The 18011-nt window shown below is 52.8% G+C and overlaps 1 protein-coding gene across 1 annotated transcript in view; it reads right to left on the bottom strand.

Annotated features, from left to right (window-relative positions):
* The window catches only part of CCND2 (cyclin D2), a 50102-nt gene extending 36158 nt beyond the window's left edge, over positions 1-13944 (bottom strand). Inside the window, exons 1-3 of the mRNA XM_068160921.1 lie at positions 12653-13944; positions 10864-11079; positions 7977-8136 (exon numbers count right to left, since the gene is read on the bottom strand). Of these exons, the coding sequence (XP_068017022.1) occupies positions 7977-8136; positions 10864-11079; positions 12653-12847 (571 nt within the window). The 5' untranslated portion in view covers positions 12848-13944. The remainder of the gene's footprint in view (positions 1-7976; positions 8137-10863; positions 11080-12652) is intronic.
* Positions 13945-18011: the final 4067 nt, after the last annotated feature.

Raw genomic sequence — 18011 nt, 5'->3', positions numbered from 1 at the left:
CAGTATGTATTTTATTTCTAAGGGATTAACCTACCCAACACCACCTCTGTGGACTTCTTTCTGTCCCTCTGCCAAATAAGGAAGACCCAAAAAACCAGGTCCCAAATAAAACTCTTATCACACTTTTATCCTTTGTAGGGACAGAACCCAGTAACTCTTTACATGGAAGGGGAAAACATAGTGGACTTGACCAGCAGGAGGCCAGAGGGCTAAGCATGCCTCTTGGTGTTACAAAGCATTCTGTGTGGTTACCCTCTAGATCACTCCTAGAGAGTGAGCCTCATCTTGCAGTCTTTGCTCAGACAACACTCCCATTGACTTCCACAGAGCTTCTGTCTGAGTAAGGATCCAGCATTTGGCTAGAGGTTTAAAAACACACACAAAAAAAAAGCCTTCTCAGCTTTCAAATGTAGATGATTAATGTCCCAGGAACAGTGGGCAGAGGTTTGGCACACAGCACAGAACTGACTTCAAGCTTAAATTTTCCTCCTGATCCCTAGCCTCTTTCAGACACAGCCTTTGAGAGCTACTGCTCTGTGCAATGCTACCTTGTATCTGTCAAGAGAACATCTCACCTGCCACAGGACTCCAAGCTGACCATGCAAAAGGCTGGCACCAGGGATCTACACAAGTTGCCCTCTGTCCCTGCAAGCCTGCAAAGCTTTTTCCTCTTAAGTTTTCCATGCCCTTTAAACAAAACACTGGAAACCTCCTTGCTGAGGTTAATCCCTCCCTGACAGCTGATGCTCAGAGACTCACAGCTCCTTTTTCCTGAAAGCCTGGCTTGCACAGCCTGTCCTCCCCCAGAACCTGCTCACTACAGACAGTGAGATAACAAGGGATATCCTGCACCAGAACAGCAGCACATACAGCCCTCAAGGAGAAAGTGTACAACAAGGAAGCAGCTGGGCAGCTGTGACTCTGAGAAGCCCAGAAGAAGAGGAAGAAAGGAAGGGCACCAGGCTGAAGCTGAGGAAACGATGCATGGTTCTCTTTTCATCAACACTGCGGCATGCTCTGCACTGCAGCTCCGTGGCCAGTGCTGCCTCCCGGTCCTCCAGGAGCAATTCCCCACCTTGGCACACGGCACATGCAAGCTAAGAAGCAAGCGTGAAGACCTTTCTCCTCCCCTTTAGCCTAAACTTCCTCTGGCACAGCTTGAAACTGTGTCCTCCTGTTCTGGTGCTGATTGCCTGGGAGAAGAGACCAACCCCCACCTGGCTACAACCTCCCTTCAGGTAGTTGTAGGGAGCATAGCCAGCACTGGTTAGGCCACACCTTGAGTCCTGTGTCCAGTTCTGGGCTCCTCAGTTTAGGAAAGATGTTGAGTTGCTGGAAGGTGTCCAGAGAAGGGCAACAAAGCTGGGGAGGGGTCTGGAGCACAGCCCTGTGAGGAGAGACTGAGGGAGCTGGGGTTGCTTAGCCTGGAAGAGGCGCAAGGAGACCTTCTTGCTTTGTACAACTCCCTGAAGGAAGGTTGTAGCCAGGTGGGGGTTGGTCTCTTCTCCCAGGCAACCAGCACCAGAATGAGGACACAGTCTCAAGCTGTGCCAGGGGAGGTTTAGGCTGGAGGTGAGGAAGAAGTTCTTCCCAGAAAGAGAGATTGGCCATTGGGATGTGCTGCCCAGGGAGGTGGTGGAGTCCCCATCACTGGAGGTGTTTAAGAAGAGACTGGATGAGGCACTTGGTGCCATGGTTTAGTTAATGAGATGGTGTTGGGTGACAGGTTGGACTTGATGATCTCAAAGGTCTTTTCCAACCTGGTTAATTATATTCTATGCAATAAGGTCTCCCCTGATCCTCCTCCTCTCCAGGCTAAGCAACCCCAGCTCCCTCAGCCTCTCCTCACAGGGCTGTGCTCCAGACCTCTCCCCAGCCTCGTTGCCCTTCTCTGGACACATTCAAGAGTCTCAATGTCCTTCTTAAATTGAGGAGCCCAGAACTGGAGACAGAGGAGAACTCAGAGAATCATCACAGAATGTTAAGGATTGGAATAGATCTCCAAAGAGCAGGAGCACCTAGAGCAGATCACACAGGAACTCATCCAAGCAGGTCTTGAATATCTCCAGAGAGGGAGACTCCACAACCCTCCCGGGCAGCCTGTTCCAGTGCTCTGTCACCCAATGAAGGGTTCACAGTAATCAGCAGATGGAGCTGGGGTCAAAGCAGCAAAGTAAAGTGATCCCAGAGAGCAAAAGAAGGACGGTGTCCATTGAGCTCAGAGATAAACAGGATCCTCCCATGCTGAAAAAAGCAGTTAGCATTCATTTTGCCAAGCTGTACTGTAAGGGGGAAGGCTCCAGAAGCAGCCTTAGTGCCCTTCAAATTCAGAAAACTCCTGAAGGAGATTTTAGCTTGCATGGGGAGCCACCAGCAGGATGAGAAAACAAATGACATCATGCCAGACTAGGCTATGCCAGTGCAGGTCAATCCCTATGCTCTGATGGCACAATAAGCAAGGCTGCTTGAAGAAGGGTAGCCCACGCATGGCAGCTCTCAGCCAACAGATCAAGCTCTCACTTTATGACAGTACATGGCTGCACACTCACTGCTTCTGGCCTCTTTCAGTGGAGAAGAGTGTCTTCTGGAAGGGTTGTGAGTGAAGAGGAAAGAGGAAAGTTTTTATTCAGGGAATAAGCTTGTGTCGCCCAGCAGCTGTATGTTCAGATGGGACCAAGGGCACAGAGGGATACATTCCAGTTTCAGTCATGCTCATGTGAATCATTAATCACTGCAAGGGCTTGGGAGTGGCCATGGATTTAGATCCACAGAGCTTGTTTCAGAAACTGGGCTCAAAATAGAGACAGAGAACCAGAGAGAGTGACAAAATGATAAACATACAAAAGAACTGGCTATCATCTACTTTTGCCTCATGCTCAAATGGAAAGGACATCAAAGAATGGTCTGGGTTGAAGAGACCTCCACAGCTCATCCAGTCCAGCCCCCTCTGCAGTCAGCAGGGACATCCTCAACTAGATCAGGTTGCCCAGAGCGCTGTCAAGCCTCGCCTTGAGTATCTCCAAGGATGGGGCCTCAGCTACCTCCCTGGGCAACCTGTTCCAGTGTTCCACTATCCTCATGGTAAAGAACTTGTTGCCAACATCCTAATATCCTTGATCCTACACACCCAGCACAATATCCAGCACTGTTAATGATTTCTTCCCTTTCCCTTTGCTGACACAAAGCACTGCAGGACCAAGCTCACAGCTGGCTCTGTGAAGGCAGGGAACCTTTGGGAATTTCTAGGGTAACATTTCTGCTAAGAAATTAAAATAGAAATGTTGGTGAAGAAGAACTCAGACTAGAGGGAAGAAGTTCAAACTATGACAGAGTTTGCTTGATACTCTAAAGAAGAAGAAAAAGTCCTTCAGGGTAGACAAAGCTGCACTGAGATGAATTGGGAAATGAAGAGATCCGTTGCTGTGCTTCAGACCAGAGGTGGTAGCCAGAGACTGAGGTCAGGTCTGGTAACAGTGAGGATTTGGAACCAGGCTAAAAAACATGCATGAAAGGGGCAGCCACATGTCAAAGGAGGTCATATTGCTGAAAGAAGGCAAATGGGGAAATGAAATACCAGGCTTAACCCAAGCCGGTGGAGAGCAGAAGCTTTGAGGGAGAAAGGGAAAGAAGAAACACAGCAGCTGAAACCAACAGGGAGAAGAAAAGGAAATGACAGCCTGACCTGGAAGGAAGTCTGATGAGAAGGGACTTCTTTATTTTTCACTGAGGATGGTGAGAATGACTTTGAGAAGGGTGGCAGTGAAAGGGAAATGAAGTAACAACCACATTTGTGTAAGGCAAATGGTGGTAGGAGCTTGCTAGTGAACTGTGGCAGAGGTAGAAGAGTGGGAATGAGGGCTTGGGCAAGAGCTCTGCTTTTTAAGCTGCAAGTGACTGTGGATCCTCCTCAGAACTAAACGCCAGCACAGTGCTTTGTGGAAAAGAGCATGAGAAGAGAAGAAAATCTACAGCCAGCACCATGGTGCCCTGACTTTCAGGAAGCTCCATAAGCCATCAATTGTGTCTTAACAAGAAAACAAAGACTCTGATTTGTTGCCTTTTGAAACTCTATGTAAAGGACTTGGGATGATGCATCGGAGACAAACAGCCTGAAGCCTGACAAGCAGACCACAGGAGGGAAGCACAGGCGAGAAGTGGGCTAAGGGCTGGAAAGGGGATGCTGGTTAGGGTCTCAGTAAACAGAGTAGTAAAGCATGGAGCTAACCATCAAAAAACTCATGGGATGAAAGGAAGCCTTGGAGTTTGGAAACTCCTTCGTGGCACCCAGCCTTGCGATGGTTTGGTTATACGGAAAACTTCAAGAGCGAAGGATTACAGACCACAAGTTGCAAAGCTGAATCGTTCTGAAATCCAAGTCACTCAAGGTAATGTCCTCCTGGATAAAACACAGTAACCCAGGAGGTGAAAGCAAGCAAAAGAGAGGGAAGAATGGTCTGGGTTGGAAGAAGTTGGAGGTTGATGACTGATGGTGTTAAGAGGATCCAGAGAAATGCCTGTGGGAAAGATCATCTTTCCCAGAAGCCAAGTGTGAGTGAATCCTGGCTAAGGGGAAAAGGCAAAGAATAATCCTGAAGTAAAAAGCTAATTAGTCCAGAAATGTCTGATGAATTACCAAGAGTGACTCTGCAGACCCTAGGACAGGGTAATATTTCTATTGAGTCCTGTAGTCTTTTGCCTGAAAATGATCATACAGCGGTATGCAAAGAAGGGAAGGGCCTTGAGGATGATCAGAGGGCTGGAGCTCCTCTTCTATGAAGAGAGTTAGGGTTACTCAGTTTGGAGAAGAGAAAGTTCCAAGGAGACCTTATTGTGGCCTTCCAGTATCAGAAGGGAGCCTACAAGAAAGCTGGAGAGAGACTTTTTAGGGTGTCGGGTAGTGATAGGACTAGGGGGAATGGATCCAAGCTAGAGGAAGAGAGATTTAGATTAGATGTTTGGAAGGATTTCCTTTCCCATGAGGGTGGTGAGACACTGGAACAGGTTGCCCAGGGAGGTGGCAGAAGCCTCATCCCTGGGTGTTTTTAAGGCCAGGCAGCAGCTCTGAGCAACCTGATCAAGTATGAGGTATCCCTGCCCATGGCAGGGGGGGAGGAAACTGGATGATCCTTGAGGTCCCTCCCAATCCTGTGATTCTATGAAAGCTTGAACATCTTGGTAACCAAAAAGTCAAATTATCCTAACATAGCCCATATAAGATTCTCTAAGACAGACTGAGATAGCAAAAACTGCCTTACATTGCAAAAGCTGTCACAACATCTCAAACATTAAGCAAGCACAGAAGCAGACACTCATCCCCAAAACCTGGGCCGTGTCTTCCTTTCCCTCTGCAAAAGCACAAGCAGAACAGTTCCTATAGGTGCATCAAGCCACAGTGAACTCCAACATTGAGCCATACACTACTTGACAACAACCCTGGAAAGAAAAACACTGCATGCTGCTTATCTGTTCCAGAGTTAGCTGCTAAGAAGTGATCAAATCATCAATCCTTGAGATGGAATTTAGAGGACAGTGATTGGCTGAGAGTCACTACGGAAAAAAGAATCCCAGACAAAACCAAAACAAAACCCCACAACCAACAACTGTTTTTTGCAGCCAGGTATAAATCAGAATAGAATAGAATTAACCAGGTTGGAAAAGACCTTTGAGATCATCAAGTCCAACCTATCACCCAACACCATCTCATCAACTAAACCATGGCACCAAGCACCCCATCCAGGCTCTTTCTAAACACCTCCAGGGATGGTGACTCCACCACCTCCCTGGGCAGCACATTCCAATGGCCAATCTCTCTTTCTGGGAAGAGCTTCTTCCTAACATCCAGCCTAAACCTCCCCTGGTGCAGCTTGAGACTGTGTCCTCTTGTTCTGGTGCCAGCTGCCTGGGAGAAGAGACCAACCCCCACCTGGCTACAACCTTCCTTCAGGGAGTTGTAGAGAGCAAGAAGGTCTCCCCTGAGCCTCCTCTTCTCCAGGCTAAGTAACCCCAGCTCCCTCAGCCTCTCCTCACAGGGCTGTGCTCCAGACCCCTCCCCAGCTTTGTTGCCTTTCTCTGGACACCTTCCAGCAACTCAACATCTTTCTTGAATTGAGGGGCCCAGAACTGGACACAGGACTCAAAGTGTGGCCTATCCAATGCAGAGTACAGGGGCACAATGACCTCCCTGCTCCTGCTGGCCACACTGTTCCTGATGCAGGCCAAGATGCCATTGGCCTTCTTGGCCACCTGGGCACACTGCTGGCTCATGTTCAGCCTATCATCAACCAGTACCCCCAGGTCCCTCTCTACCTGGCTGCTCTCCAGCCACTCTGACCCCAGCCTGTAGCACTGCATGGGGTTGCTGTGGCCAATGTGCAGAACCTGGCACTTGGATGTGTTAAATCTCCTGCCCTTGGACTCTGCCCATCTGTCCAGCCTGTCTAGGTACCTCTGCAGAGCCTCTCTACCCTTTAATAGATCAACTCCTGCCCCCAGCCTGGTGGCATCTGCAAACTTACTGATGATGGACTCAATCCCCTCACCCAGATCATCAATAAAGATATTAAAGAGCATGGGGCCCAGCACTGACCCTTGGGGATCAGCTTCTCTTCAACAGAAGAAAACATTCTCATCTCAGTCTTCAGACACTGCCCTCAGCTGAAGACACAACACAAGGGCAGTATAACAATTCCCTCTCCAAAAAACTAGTTTCACTGTTATCTGGAAGTTAAGAGAAAGAACCCAACTGTTGGGGTTTTTTTAAGTGGTTGCTTTTTAAAGTATCATTCTCTGTGCTGCAGTAATGTGGCATTATCACACACACTTCGAAACACAGATTCTACCTCTCACCTGGACAGCCTCCAGCTAATGCAAAATGTACAAACACATCAATCTAATGCACTGGGTCAATGCATTTTGGGCTAATGTGCCACAACGGTACTTTGGCCACATCATCCTTACAAACAATCTGTGACCCTTGGAAACAACCAGTGGAAGGGGCAAAGTAGAAAATCAATCAGCCTAACTCAGTCTTACTGACTTCACTGCAGAAGCACAGCATGCCTTAGAAGCAGGACTGCAAGCTCCCAATTGCAAGAATCATTGAATGGTCTGGGTTGGAAGGGACCTCCCAAGGTCATCCAGTTCAACCCCTTCTGCAGTTACCAGGGGCATCCTCAGCTAGATCAGGCTGCCCAGAGCCCTGTTGTGCCTCACCTTGAATATCACAGTATCACAATACTTTAGAGGTTGGAAGGGATCTCCAGACATCATCCAGTCCCACCCCCATGCCAAAGCAGGATCACCCAGGGTAGTCCACACAGGAATACATCCAGGTGGGTTTGGAAAATCTCCAGAGAAGGAGACTCCACAACCTCCCTGGGCAGCCTGTTCCAGGGCTCTGTCACCCTCATTGTAAAGAAGTTTCTCCTCATGTTGCAGTGAAGCCTTCTGTGTTCCAGTTTGTATCCATTTTTCCTTGTATTTTTACTGTGCCTCACAGAAAAGAGCTTGGCCCCCTCCACTTGACACCCACCCCTCAGATACTTAGCCACTGATCAGATCCCCTCTCAGTCTTCTCAAGACTAAACAGCCCCAGGCCTCTCAGTCTCTCTTGACAGGAGAGATGCTCAAGTCCCCTAAAGCATCCTCATGGCTCTCTGTTGGACCCTCTCCAGCAGGTCTCTGTCTCTCTTGAACAGGGAAGCCCAAAACTGGATGCAGTGTTGCAGGTGTGGCCTCAGCAGGGCAGAATAGAGGGGCAGAAGAACCTCCCTAGACCTGCTGGCCACACTTTTCTTGATGTACCACAGGATGCCACTGGCTCTCTTGGCCAACATCTCCAAGGGATGGGGCCCCAACCACCTCCCTGGGCAACCTGTTCCACCTACGCATGAAGGGGATGCAAAGGCTTTGTAGCACTACTCTGCTCTTTCAACCACATGGCAAGCAGCAGGCACACCCAGAGCCCCTTGGCCTACCTGTAGCACAAAGGGCAATGAAGGTTTGTGCATGCTTCCGGATCAAAAGCAACTTGTCTTTAGGTAGGGGCAGCTTCCTTAGGATGTGTTCGATGAAGTCGTGTGGAGTGACGGCTGCAAGGTTCCACTTCAACTTCCCCAACACCACCAGCTCCCATTCCTGCATGGAGGAGATGGAGAGGGAAGAAGAAAAGCTATAAGCAAACCTGAAAAGGAGAAAACAGACCCCACCTCACTTATGTCTGCAATTATATCACTGCTGAATCAGTTCGGCTCAAACCTTTTCTCCACACTCTCCCCACACGTCCTTACTGCTTTGAAGTTGTTGACTTTTTTCTTACCCCCCCCCCCTTTTTTTTTTTTGAACACTGGAAATGTCAAGCTCTACTGAAAATAATGAGACCTGGCAGCTCCTGCCAAGATTTTACTTTTTCTGTATCCAGTGCTGAATGCCCACCCAGAAAGTTCAGCCTGCAATTAGATATTGCCAAGGTCACTGTGGTCTTTTCCTAGTAACTTCTTTTAAATGGCTATGGGCCTTACTTTATAACCTTTTAAAGCCCTAGGGATAACCATGCCATGAAAATAACCCAGCTAAATGGTTTTTATTTTTCAATTCAAAACTGAGAAAGTTAGCTTGATGGCATTCCCTCCCAAAACGGTATTCCAAAGCTCCTGCAAATAAATCTGATGGCGCTTCAAACTACTCCCAACACAGCCCTTGCAGAAAGGAAATGCACACAACACAACACAGCCAAGGAGTAGCCTGTGTAAATTATCTGCCAATAAATCATGTAGGATCCATTCCCACATTCTTTGCATGCCCAAAAACTCCCAGTGAAATCAGAGGAAAGCTTTGGTACGTACGTAGCCACTGGCCATTCCCTGCCATGTGATTACGTAGAGGAACGGTACCTAACCAACAGATCCCAGCCACGGGGTTCAAAGCAGGGCTAAACCTGCAGGCTTCACCATTTAAAGCAACTTCTGAACACCTCACAGCGCCCCACAGAGCGAACAAAGCTCAGGCTCTGGACTCCTTCCTGTCTTTATACATCAACTATTAGCTCTTAACTAAATTCCATGCACTTGATTCTTCAGCCTTGATGATGCGTGAGCCTGACAGAACCCAGCGTGGTGGCGTGGGGGGAGGGGGGGGGGAGCCCCAGCTAAGCTTGTAGAGCTGGCAAGTCCAAAGAAGAAAAAGAAAAGGGGGGGAAAAAAAAGAAGAAGAAAAAAAAACAGCAGTCCTTTAACTTTGCAGCCGAGGAGACGTCAACCAGCGTTGCTGAGAAACCATAAACATGGACCCCACAATGCCATTTCTGCAGTTGTTCCTCTGAATAGATGCCCGCTCCAACAGCAAGCTGCCTTCCTACAGACATTCCTACTGGATTATGACACAGTCCTCTATAGCTTGAAGAAAAAAAATAATCTCACATTCATGTATGTAAAAGGTTTGGGTTTTTGTTTGTTTTCTCTCTCAAGAAAACCTGGAAAATGTTTGACTGTAATAACCGTTAAGGTAACCAAGAAGCTGAGGACTTCTCTTCTGTTGCTAACGGGACAGATTTTGGTATAGAAAAGCCCTTTTAATCTAGAGGTCTGAACACAGGGAAGCACTTCAGACACGTGTTTAAAACAGGCAGGCACACCGCTCCAGGTGCTCTCATGCGAAGGCCACCACAGAAACTCCCCAACAAGCCCGTGCCACCGGTGGGACACCTCAGGTCCGTGACAGCCACGGCAGGCTTTCGCAGTGCAGAGCTCTTCACTCTGCAGAGGCAGGAGCTCCCAGTCCCTCCCAGGGGGAATTCCCACTGCCTTCACCCAGTGATTCACAGGAAAAGCTCTCCTGGGATTCAGCTGGCTATGGGCATTTGCCAGGAACCAGGAGAAGAACTAAGCAACCTGGCTGGTCATGCATCTGAGAGGCTCGAACACGTGTCTAGCACGCTGCACCACGATTTGCCTTGCAAACGCTCACTATTCCCTCCCAACAACCTCGGCTCTTTTCGTTTCTGCTTTTGCTGGGTCTACAGTGAGCTCTTCCCACAAGCACCTCCACATGGCCTTTTCCTCACAGGGCTGTAATTAACCACGCTGGATTTTCATCCTGCCACCTGCCTCGGTGGGGAATCACATTCGCAAGAGCCACAGGGACCAAGCCACAGCTTCCCAGTTTACACACCCACACGTTTCCCCGTTGGCACCTGAGCTCTCGACAGTAAAAGCCACCCCGGGTGAAGAACCCACCCCGTCCTGGGGTTCTGCTGGGCATGCACAGCAGCTCACCCGGCAGGAGGGCTGCCCAGATAGAATCACAGCATGGTTGGGGTCAGAACAGACCTTAAAAGATCATCTAGCTCCAACCCCCGTGCCATGGGCATAGTCACCTTCCACTAAACCAGGCTGCTGTGCAGCTTGCAGCTCCCCCTGCGGCGGCTCCCCCCCCCGAGGGGCTCCCCCGCCTCCGCCAGGGCCGCCCGTCAGCCCTTCCAAGGGTGAAGTCATGCCCGGCACCGCGTGTCTGCCGCCAGGTGGCGCCGCCGGCCCACGGCGCCCACCCCGCGCACGTGCGCGCAGCCCCTCCCTCCCTCCCTCCCGACGAGGTCCCCCCGCGGGGAGACCCAGACCCACACCCACGGGGAAGCGGGCGGGCAGGCCACGGGCACACACGCGGCTGGGGGCAGGGGCTTGGGAACGGGGACACGGGACGACCCCAAGCACAACTTCCCCTGCGGCGTCCCGCCGGCAGCGCTGCGCCTGTGAATGAGGCACGGAGAGCGGCTGAACGCCGGCTTCAGAGGAGCCCGACCCAGGGAAGGAGGGGAAGGAGAAGGCAGCCAGCGGAGAGAAGGTGGCGGGGTGGCCTGCTGCTGCTTACCAGCAGCTCTTGGGGTCTGATGGAATTGTCCGTATATATGCACAGCTTCTCAGCTGTGAGGGGGATTGTCTCTTTCAGCTTGGAGGCCAGGAACATGCACACCGCCCCCAGCAGCTGCAGATGGCACTTTCGAGTGGGCACCACAGCTAAGAATCTGTCCAAGTAATTCATGGCCAGAGGAAAAACTTCTTCTTCGCACTTCTGCTCTTCACAGACCTGCGAGCGGGAGGAGCGGTGGGGAGGGGAGGACGGGACGGTGAGAGGAGTGGGTGAGAGGGTTCGGTGTGGGGGACACGACAGACAGAAAGAGACAAGAAGGAAAAACATCAATGAGTGATCACACGAAACCAGACCACTGCCTCCCTGCCCTGTCTCCTGCTATTTTTGTTTCCCGGGGAGCTAAATTTTGGGGGAGGGGGAGATCTCTGGAGAGCCTGGGAAGGCTGTCAATCGGCTTTCACATTCCTTTAGTTCATTCAGTAAGAAATGAATTCAAGACACTGTGTGGGAGAGCCGAAAAGCCCAATCCAGCAGCAAGCGAGCAGCCTCCGACTCCTTCTTTTTTTTTTTTTTTTTTTCCTCTTTGCGACCCATTTTTTTTTTTTTTCCCCTCTTTGATTTCGTCATATTTTCAAAAAATCGATAAAAAATATTAAAACTCCCCCGGAGGTCCTGATTTCGGTGCCGGCGGCATGCCGGGTCGGTCCCCTATCTTTTCCGACAATTGCAAAAATTCCCCCGGGGGGTGTTCCCCAGCCCCGAGCCCCCGATGGAACGTTGGCGGGGTGGAGGACGGGAGAGACAGCAAGGGTGAGGTGGGGTGGGGAGAGCCCGAGCAGTCTTGGAGCCCTTCAGCAACAGCGAACGAAAAAAAAAAAAATTATTTCAAAAATTTACCAAAAATCGGAGCCGAGAAGAAAATGCACAAATCGCACATGAAAACTAAGCGGGGAGCCTGGGCTTTCCAACCCACGGGGTTTGGTCCGGCTACGGTCCCCCCAAAAGGAGATCCGAAGGGGCAAATGATGGGTGGTGGGGCCAGGAGCAAGGCAGGGGACTCTGCAGGGAACTGGGCCCTTGGCCGCTCCGCCTGAAGTTACCGAGGCGAAGCGGAGGTTCGCCGCACACTCGGGCTCCCCGATAGTCCCCCGCCCGGCCGGAGAAACCGGGGGGGGGGGCGGTGGCAAGGGGCATTTCCAAGCCCCTTCTTGCAATGGAAGGGGGAAGACGGGCACGGCGCCTCCGAACCGAGTTGCAAGCAACGCAACATGGCGAAAAAAAAGGCTCGTCCTCCCCACTGCATACGTGGGCATGAAACCCTCGCTGGGCAAAATGCGGGGGTCACCGGGCAACGCTGCCCCTCACCATGCCCCGGGCACAGCTCCCTTCTCCCAGAAAAGCCTCAATCTCAGGCGCTCCCGGCCGCCCGCAGCCGGAGGCGGCTTTTCTTTACTTTTTAATTGCAAATTACTTTTCCAGCTCCACACCCCCCTTCCCCGGCACCCCGCTTTGCAGCAGCACCCCAGAAACGGTCGCTTCCCCCGCGGGTTGTTGCTGCTCCCCGGCGCCCCTTCCCCCACCGCACCGGGTGAGCTCAGGACGGGGGATGGGGAAGGACAAGCAGAACCCCCACCGCGACCGGAGGGGCGAAAGGCTGCATGGTGGGGGGGTTCGAAGCAAAGCGGAGGGGCTGCCCGCGGCAGGAACCTCGCAGGCGGCCGCCCTGATATCCCCCCGCGCTGACCGTCATCGCTCTTAGGGGGCCAGGGAAAGGCGCCGGGACACAAACCTCCAGCATCCAAGTGGCCACCATCCTTCTCATGAAGGGCTGGATGTCCTTCTGGACGCACTTGAAGTAGGAGCACTGGGGCAGATACCTCTCCTCTATGGTTAGTAAGTTGTGCAAAACGCGGTCATCGTAGAGCAAGTTTGGGTCGGGCAGAGCTCTCCTCGTGGGATCCACCTCACAGCACAGCAGCTCCATGTTTCCAAAGAGATCTCCCTCTTTCTCTGATGGAAAAGTGGTTTCTTTTTTTTTTTTCCTTCTTCTTCTTCTTTTTTTTTTTCTTTCGGAGGTGGGGGGGAAGGGGGTGGGGAAAGGAGAGGGGTAAAGGAGGAGGGGTAGGTGGGTGGGAAGAAGACGGCAGGGCTTTCCAGCTCGCTCCTGCCTCGCTTGAAAACTCCTCTCTCCTCTCTGATTTCTAGCCTAAAGTTGAAGCAAAGTGACGCAACTCGCCAGGGCAGGCAGTTCTCTCTCTCTCTCTCTCTCTCTTGTTATTATGGAGAACAGCAGCTGGTCAGACGTAACATCAAACGCGCTTTTTTTTTTTTTTTCTTCCCCTCTATAAGCTAACAAGGAACCAGGAGGCCCTCGTATAGGGACACACACAAATGACAGCTTCTCTTTTGCTTGCTTCCAGCTACCAAATGAAATGCGCTCCGCACTTTCCTCCTCCAAGAACCCATCTGAACTTAACTCAGACCCCTTTTCTTATTGCAAGGAACTAAGCCTCCACCGGTACCCACCGAACCGACGGGGGCGAAGGATGAAATGTCCCGGTTTAGCGGGCTGCCAGATCCACGCCCCGCAAGCCCTTGACCCACTCCCCTCTCCGGCACCCCCTTCATCTGTCCCCGGAGAGGGACGGAGCTTCCTGCTAACTGTAGCGTTAACACCAAACCCGAAAAAGACTTCAAACCTCTTAGCGGGGTGGGGGCGGGGTTCCGCGGCGTTTTCGGGGTGCAAATCTAACAATAATCACCACTTCATCCGGCAGACACAAGAGTTTCTAGCAGGCGAACCGTTTTAGCACTGCACGACCACACTGATAAAACTTTCTAGGAAATGCAGCGGGGGAGGTAGAGAGGTTGGCTGGGGTTGGGGGGGGGGGAGGGGGAAAAGAGTTACATCCCGCACTAGGTGACTTCCACCCTCCTCGCACTCCACCGGCGTCGCAGTTGCTCCCCGCCTGCAAAATGTGTCAACTTTGCGAAGTCTCTGCCGTTGCCTGCTACGGCAGAGCAAGAGGCTCCCGAGCGGGGAAAAGAGGCTGCCCGGGGATGAGCTAACCGGGCAGCCGCGGCAAGGAGGCGGCCCCGCAGGGGGATGCGAGGAGCACTATCCCCGAAGCCTCCTGCCGACCCGCCTACCCCACTCCCCCCGGCCCCCCTCCCAACCCCAGGCGCCGCGGAGGTGCGCTGAGCGGCGGGGGTAGGGGGAGGAAAGAAATACCGCCTTAAAAGTGTGACTGGGGAGTTTGGGGCGCCGCTTCCCCTCCCTCTATTTGCATAGCCAATAGCTCTGGGGCTCTTGCCGCTGCGCGCTGATTGTTACCGGGCAGATTATATTTTAAGGACGCATGCTGCCCGCATCGAAAGCAACCCAGGAGGGAAGGGGGCGAGCTGGATCCCCCTCACCTAACCTCAGCGCCGGTCCCGGGAGCAGTACGGGTCCTGCTGGTACCAAGGAAGGCGGCCGGCCGGCTGCCGTTGCCCGCGAGTGGTCAAGCGCACGCGCTCCCACGCCAGCTCTAGCCCCTCCAGATCAAAACGGATGGGAGGGATGAGATCGGCTTTGTCGTGGGTTGCATCTCTCCGGCGTCCAGCGGCAAGGGTTCCCTTGCAAAAACCGGCTGGGACAGCTCCGCACCTAACGCGCCCCGTCGGAGCGAACGGCTGCCTAGCCACCAAAAAAGCCAGCAGGATTCCCTTTCCTTCCCGTCCCCCAGTAACGCAGAGCCTGGCAGGGACAGCCGAGCCTTCTAGCCTCCACGGACTGCCAGCAGCATTTGTCGGAAAATCATTTCCGCGACCCCTCGTCCCATCCACGGAGCGCGCACCTCCCGGCCACAGCCGAAACCAAGTGGCGGTCGCGGCGTGGTTCGGGAGCTGCCGGCCACTGTGTGTGGCCCCTCGCCTCCCGTCCTCCCCGACCCCCCTCCCCGCCCAGGCGGGAGCTTACCGGGGCCGAGCCCGCCGTAGGCGGATTTAGGCAGAGCTTTGCCCGGCAAGACTGGCGTTTTAGGAGGGCGAAGGAAGGGAGCGAGGAGGGGGCACCCCCCGCCGTACGTCGAGGGCGGCGAGCGGTGACCCGCTGCGTTGCGGCGTGCTCCGCAATGAAAGGCTCTTTAACTTCCACCATTCATTTCCCCTTCCTGGCTACTCCTGTGAACAGGGAGCGTGTTGTGTCAGCGCACGTTTTCCTTCTCCAAACTTAAATTCATAAGCGCTCCCGTCTGGCTTTGTAGCCCGACAATGCAGCGATTGTGATTTATGTGGGTTTCGGGGGGGAGGACAACGGGTGTCCTAATTGTCCGGCACCGACTTTCCGAAGTGGGGTGATGTCTGGGGCACGGCGCGGCTGCCGGCGGCGGGGAGCCGCGGAGACCATGGGAGGGATGCGGGGGCCCCCGCTCCCCGCGATGGGGCAGCTGCCGAGGGAGCAGCCAAGGGCCCCGCGGGAGGGCTGCAGCCTCTCCCCGCCAACCTTCTTGGAGCGGGGGGGGGGGAACTCCCGTCAGGAAAAAAACCAAACAACCCACAGAACAAAACGAAACACAAACCGAAAACAAAACCAACCCCCAAAATCAATGAATGGAAGCATGCCAGCTCTGCACGCGGAGGTGCCGTCGATCCGCAGCGACGTCGTGAAAAGTAAAACCACCAACCAAAAAACAACCCCCCTTTCCCGGTGCGATGCGTGTTAGATACGCGGTAACCCCCGTTTCTAACGGGGAAACGGCGGTTCTGTGAAACGCAGCCGGCGGGGAGGCAGCCGGGGCGGCCGGTGGGAGATCCGCATCCGCGGAAACCAACCAGTGTGCCCTATCTGCCCCTTCTCCTGTCCCTGTGCCTACGGGCGCTGCCGCCTGCGTTTGGAGGCAGCAGATGTTTTAACAGCCTCCGTGTAGAGATTACCGAGTGCCATATGTTAAATACCACCCTCCCTCCGGAAAAAAAAGAGAGGGGGAAAAAAGAGAGAGAAAAAAAAAAAAAAAAAGGAAAAAAAAATTTAAAAAATAAAATAAGAAATACATTTCGCACTCTCTCCCCTTCTTTTGCTGAGCCTCTTCGCCCGTTTTTAAAAGCCTAAAGGATGAAATAACAACATCTCCGGTGTACGGTTCTTGCCCCGGCGGCGCCGGGAGCGCCGCTCTCCGCAGCCCTATGCGGAGCCGCCGCCGCAGTGGGCGACCCGCTCTGCCGGGACGGCCGCCGCCCTCTGTTCCCCGCTCCCGGCAACCTTGCGGGAGGGGGCAGCCCTGCTCCCAGCCCCACCACGGGTGGCAACGTCGCGGGCCCTGCGTTTGCCGTGGGAGCCCCTCTGGCGCAGGTCATGGTGCCCGGGGTGTCCCGGCGCCTCATCATTGACGTGACACGCCGTTATCATGATATCGGTGCTGTGTAATGGTATTTCATTGGCGTGACTCCCAGGAGGCTGCAAAACGCCGTGACTCTTCTTTCCTTTTCAGCTGGCTCCTTCATTCGTCATCGCTCCTATTTCTTTCTGTTATTTGCGAATCCCAGAGGAACGTCTTGAAGGTGCTTGAGGGGGACGTCGAGGGATGAAGCTTTGCCTTTGAACCGCAGACCAATGGCCAAGTTATGTGTGCGCCCGGCGGCCGCTGGTTTTTTGTTTTGTTTTGTTTTGTTTGTTTAAATGAAGTAAGTATTCCCTTGCAGGGCTTGGAACCTGAAAGCTGGAGTGTGAAACATGAGAATCTGAAAGTGAAACCGACTGTAAGCCAAAAAAGAAACAGATGAATGTGTTTCCGCTGTCCAAGCTGGGGAAAGCCCCGAAAGCAAACAAACACCGGGAATCAAAAAATGTGCAAGATATTTGAAATGCAATTAGTCCGGCAACAGTCACTGGAAGCAGTCTGTCTTCGTGCTTTCTTTCTTCTTTTTTTCTCTTTTCTTTCTTTTCTTTCCTTTTCTTTTCCTTTCCTTTCTCCTTTCCTTTCTCCTTTCCTTTCCTTCTTTCCTTTCCTTTCCTTTCCTTCTTTCCTTTCCTTTCCTTTCCTTTCCTTTCCTTTCCTTTCCTTTCCTTTCCTTTCCTTTCCTTTCCTTTCCTTTCCTTTCCTTTCCTTTCCTTTCCTTTCCTTTCCTTTCCTTTCCTTTCCTTTCCTTTTCTCCTCTCCTCTCCGAACCTCTCCGAACCTCTCCTCTCCTCTCCTCTCCTCTCCGAACCTCTCCTCTCCTCTCCTCTCCGAACCTCTCCTCTCCTCTCCTCTCCGAACCTCTCCTCTCCGAACCTCTCCTCTCCGAACCTCTCCTCTCCGAACCTCTCCTCTCCGAACCTCTCCTCTCCGAACCTCTCCTCTCCTCTCCGAACCTCTCCTCTCCTCTCCTCTCCGAACCTCTCCTCTCCGAACCTCTCCTCTCCGAACCTCTCCTCTCCTCTCCGAACCTCTCCTCTCCTCTCCTCTCCGAACCTCTCCTCTCCTCTCCGAACCTCTCCTCTCCTCTCCTCTCCGAACCTCTCCTCTCCTCTCCGAACCTCTCCTCTCCTCTCCGAACCTCTCCTCTCCGAACCTCTCCTCTCCTCTCCGAACCTCTCCTCTCCTCTCTGAACCTCTCCTCTCCGAACCTCTCCTCTCCGAACCTCTCCTCTCCTCTCCGAACCTCTCCTCTCCGAACCTCTCCTCTCCTCTCCTCTCCGAACCTCTCCTCTCCGAACCTCTCCTCTCCGAACCTCTCCTCTCCTCTCCTCTCCGAACCTCTCCTCTCCTCTCCTCTCCTCTCCTCTCCTCTCCTCTCCTCTCCTCTCCTCTCCTCTCCTCTCCTCTCCTCTCCTCTCCTCTCCTCTCCTCTCCTCTTTCTTTTCTTTCTTCTCTTCTCCTTCCTCCCTTCCCTTCCCTTCCCTTCCCTTCCCTTCCCTTCCCTTCCCTTCCCTTCCCTTCCCTTCCCTTCCCTTCCCTTCCCAAACCTTCCCAAACCTTCCCAAACCTTCCCAAACCTTCCCAAACCTTCCCAAACCTTCCCAAACCTTCCCTTCCCTTCCCAAACCTTCCCTTCCCAAACCTTCCCTTCCCTTCCCAAGCCTTCCCTTCCCTTCCCAAACCTTCCCTTCCCAAACCTTCCCAAACCTTCCCTTCCCAAACCTTCCCAAACCTTCCCTCTCTTTCTCCCTTTTCCCCTTCCTTTTA

The sequence above is a fragment of the Melanerpes formicivorus genome, unplaced genomic scaffold (assembly GCF_026170545.1).
Source record: "Melanerpes formicivorus ecotype bairdi unplaced genomic scaffold, bMelFor1.0.p_v2 SCAF_54, whole genome shotgun sequence".
In the NCBI taxonomy this organism is placed as follows: Eukaryota; Metazoa; Chordata; class Aves; order Piciformes; family Picidae; genus Melanerpes; species Melanerpes formicivorus.
This window is presented reverse-complemented; position numbering and strand designations above follow the sequence as displayed.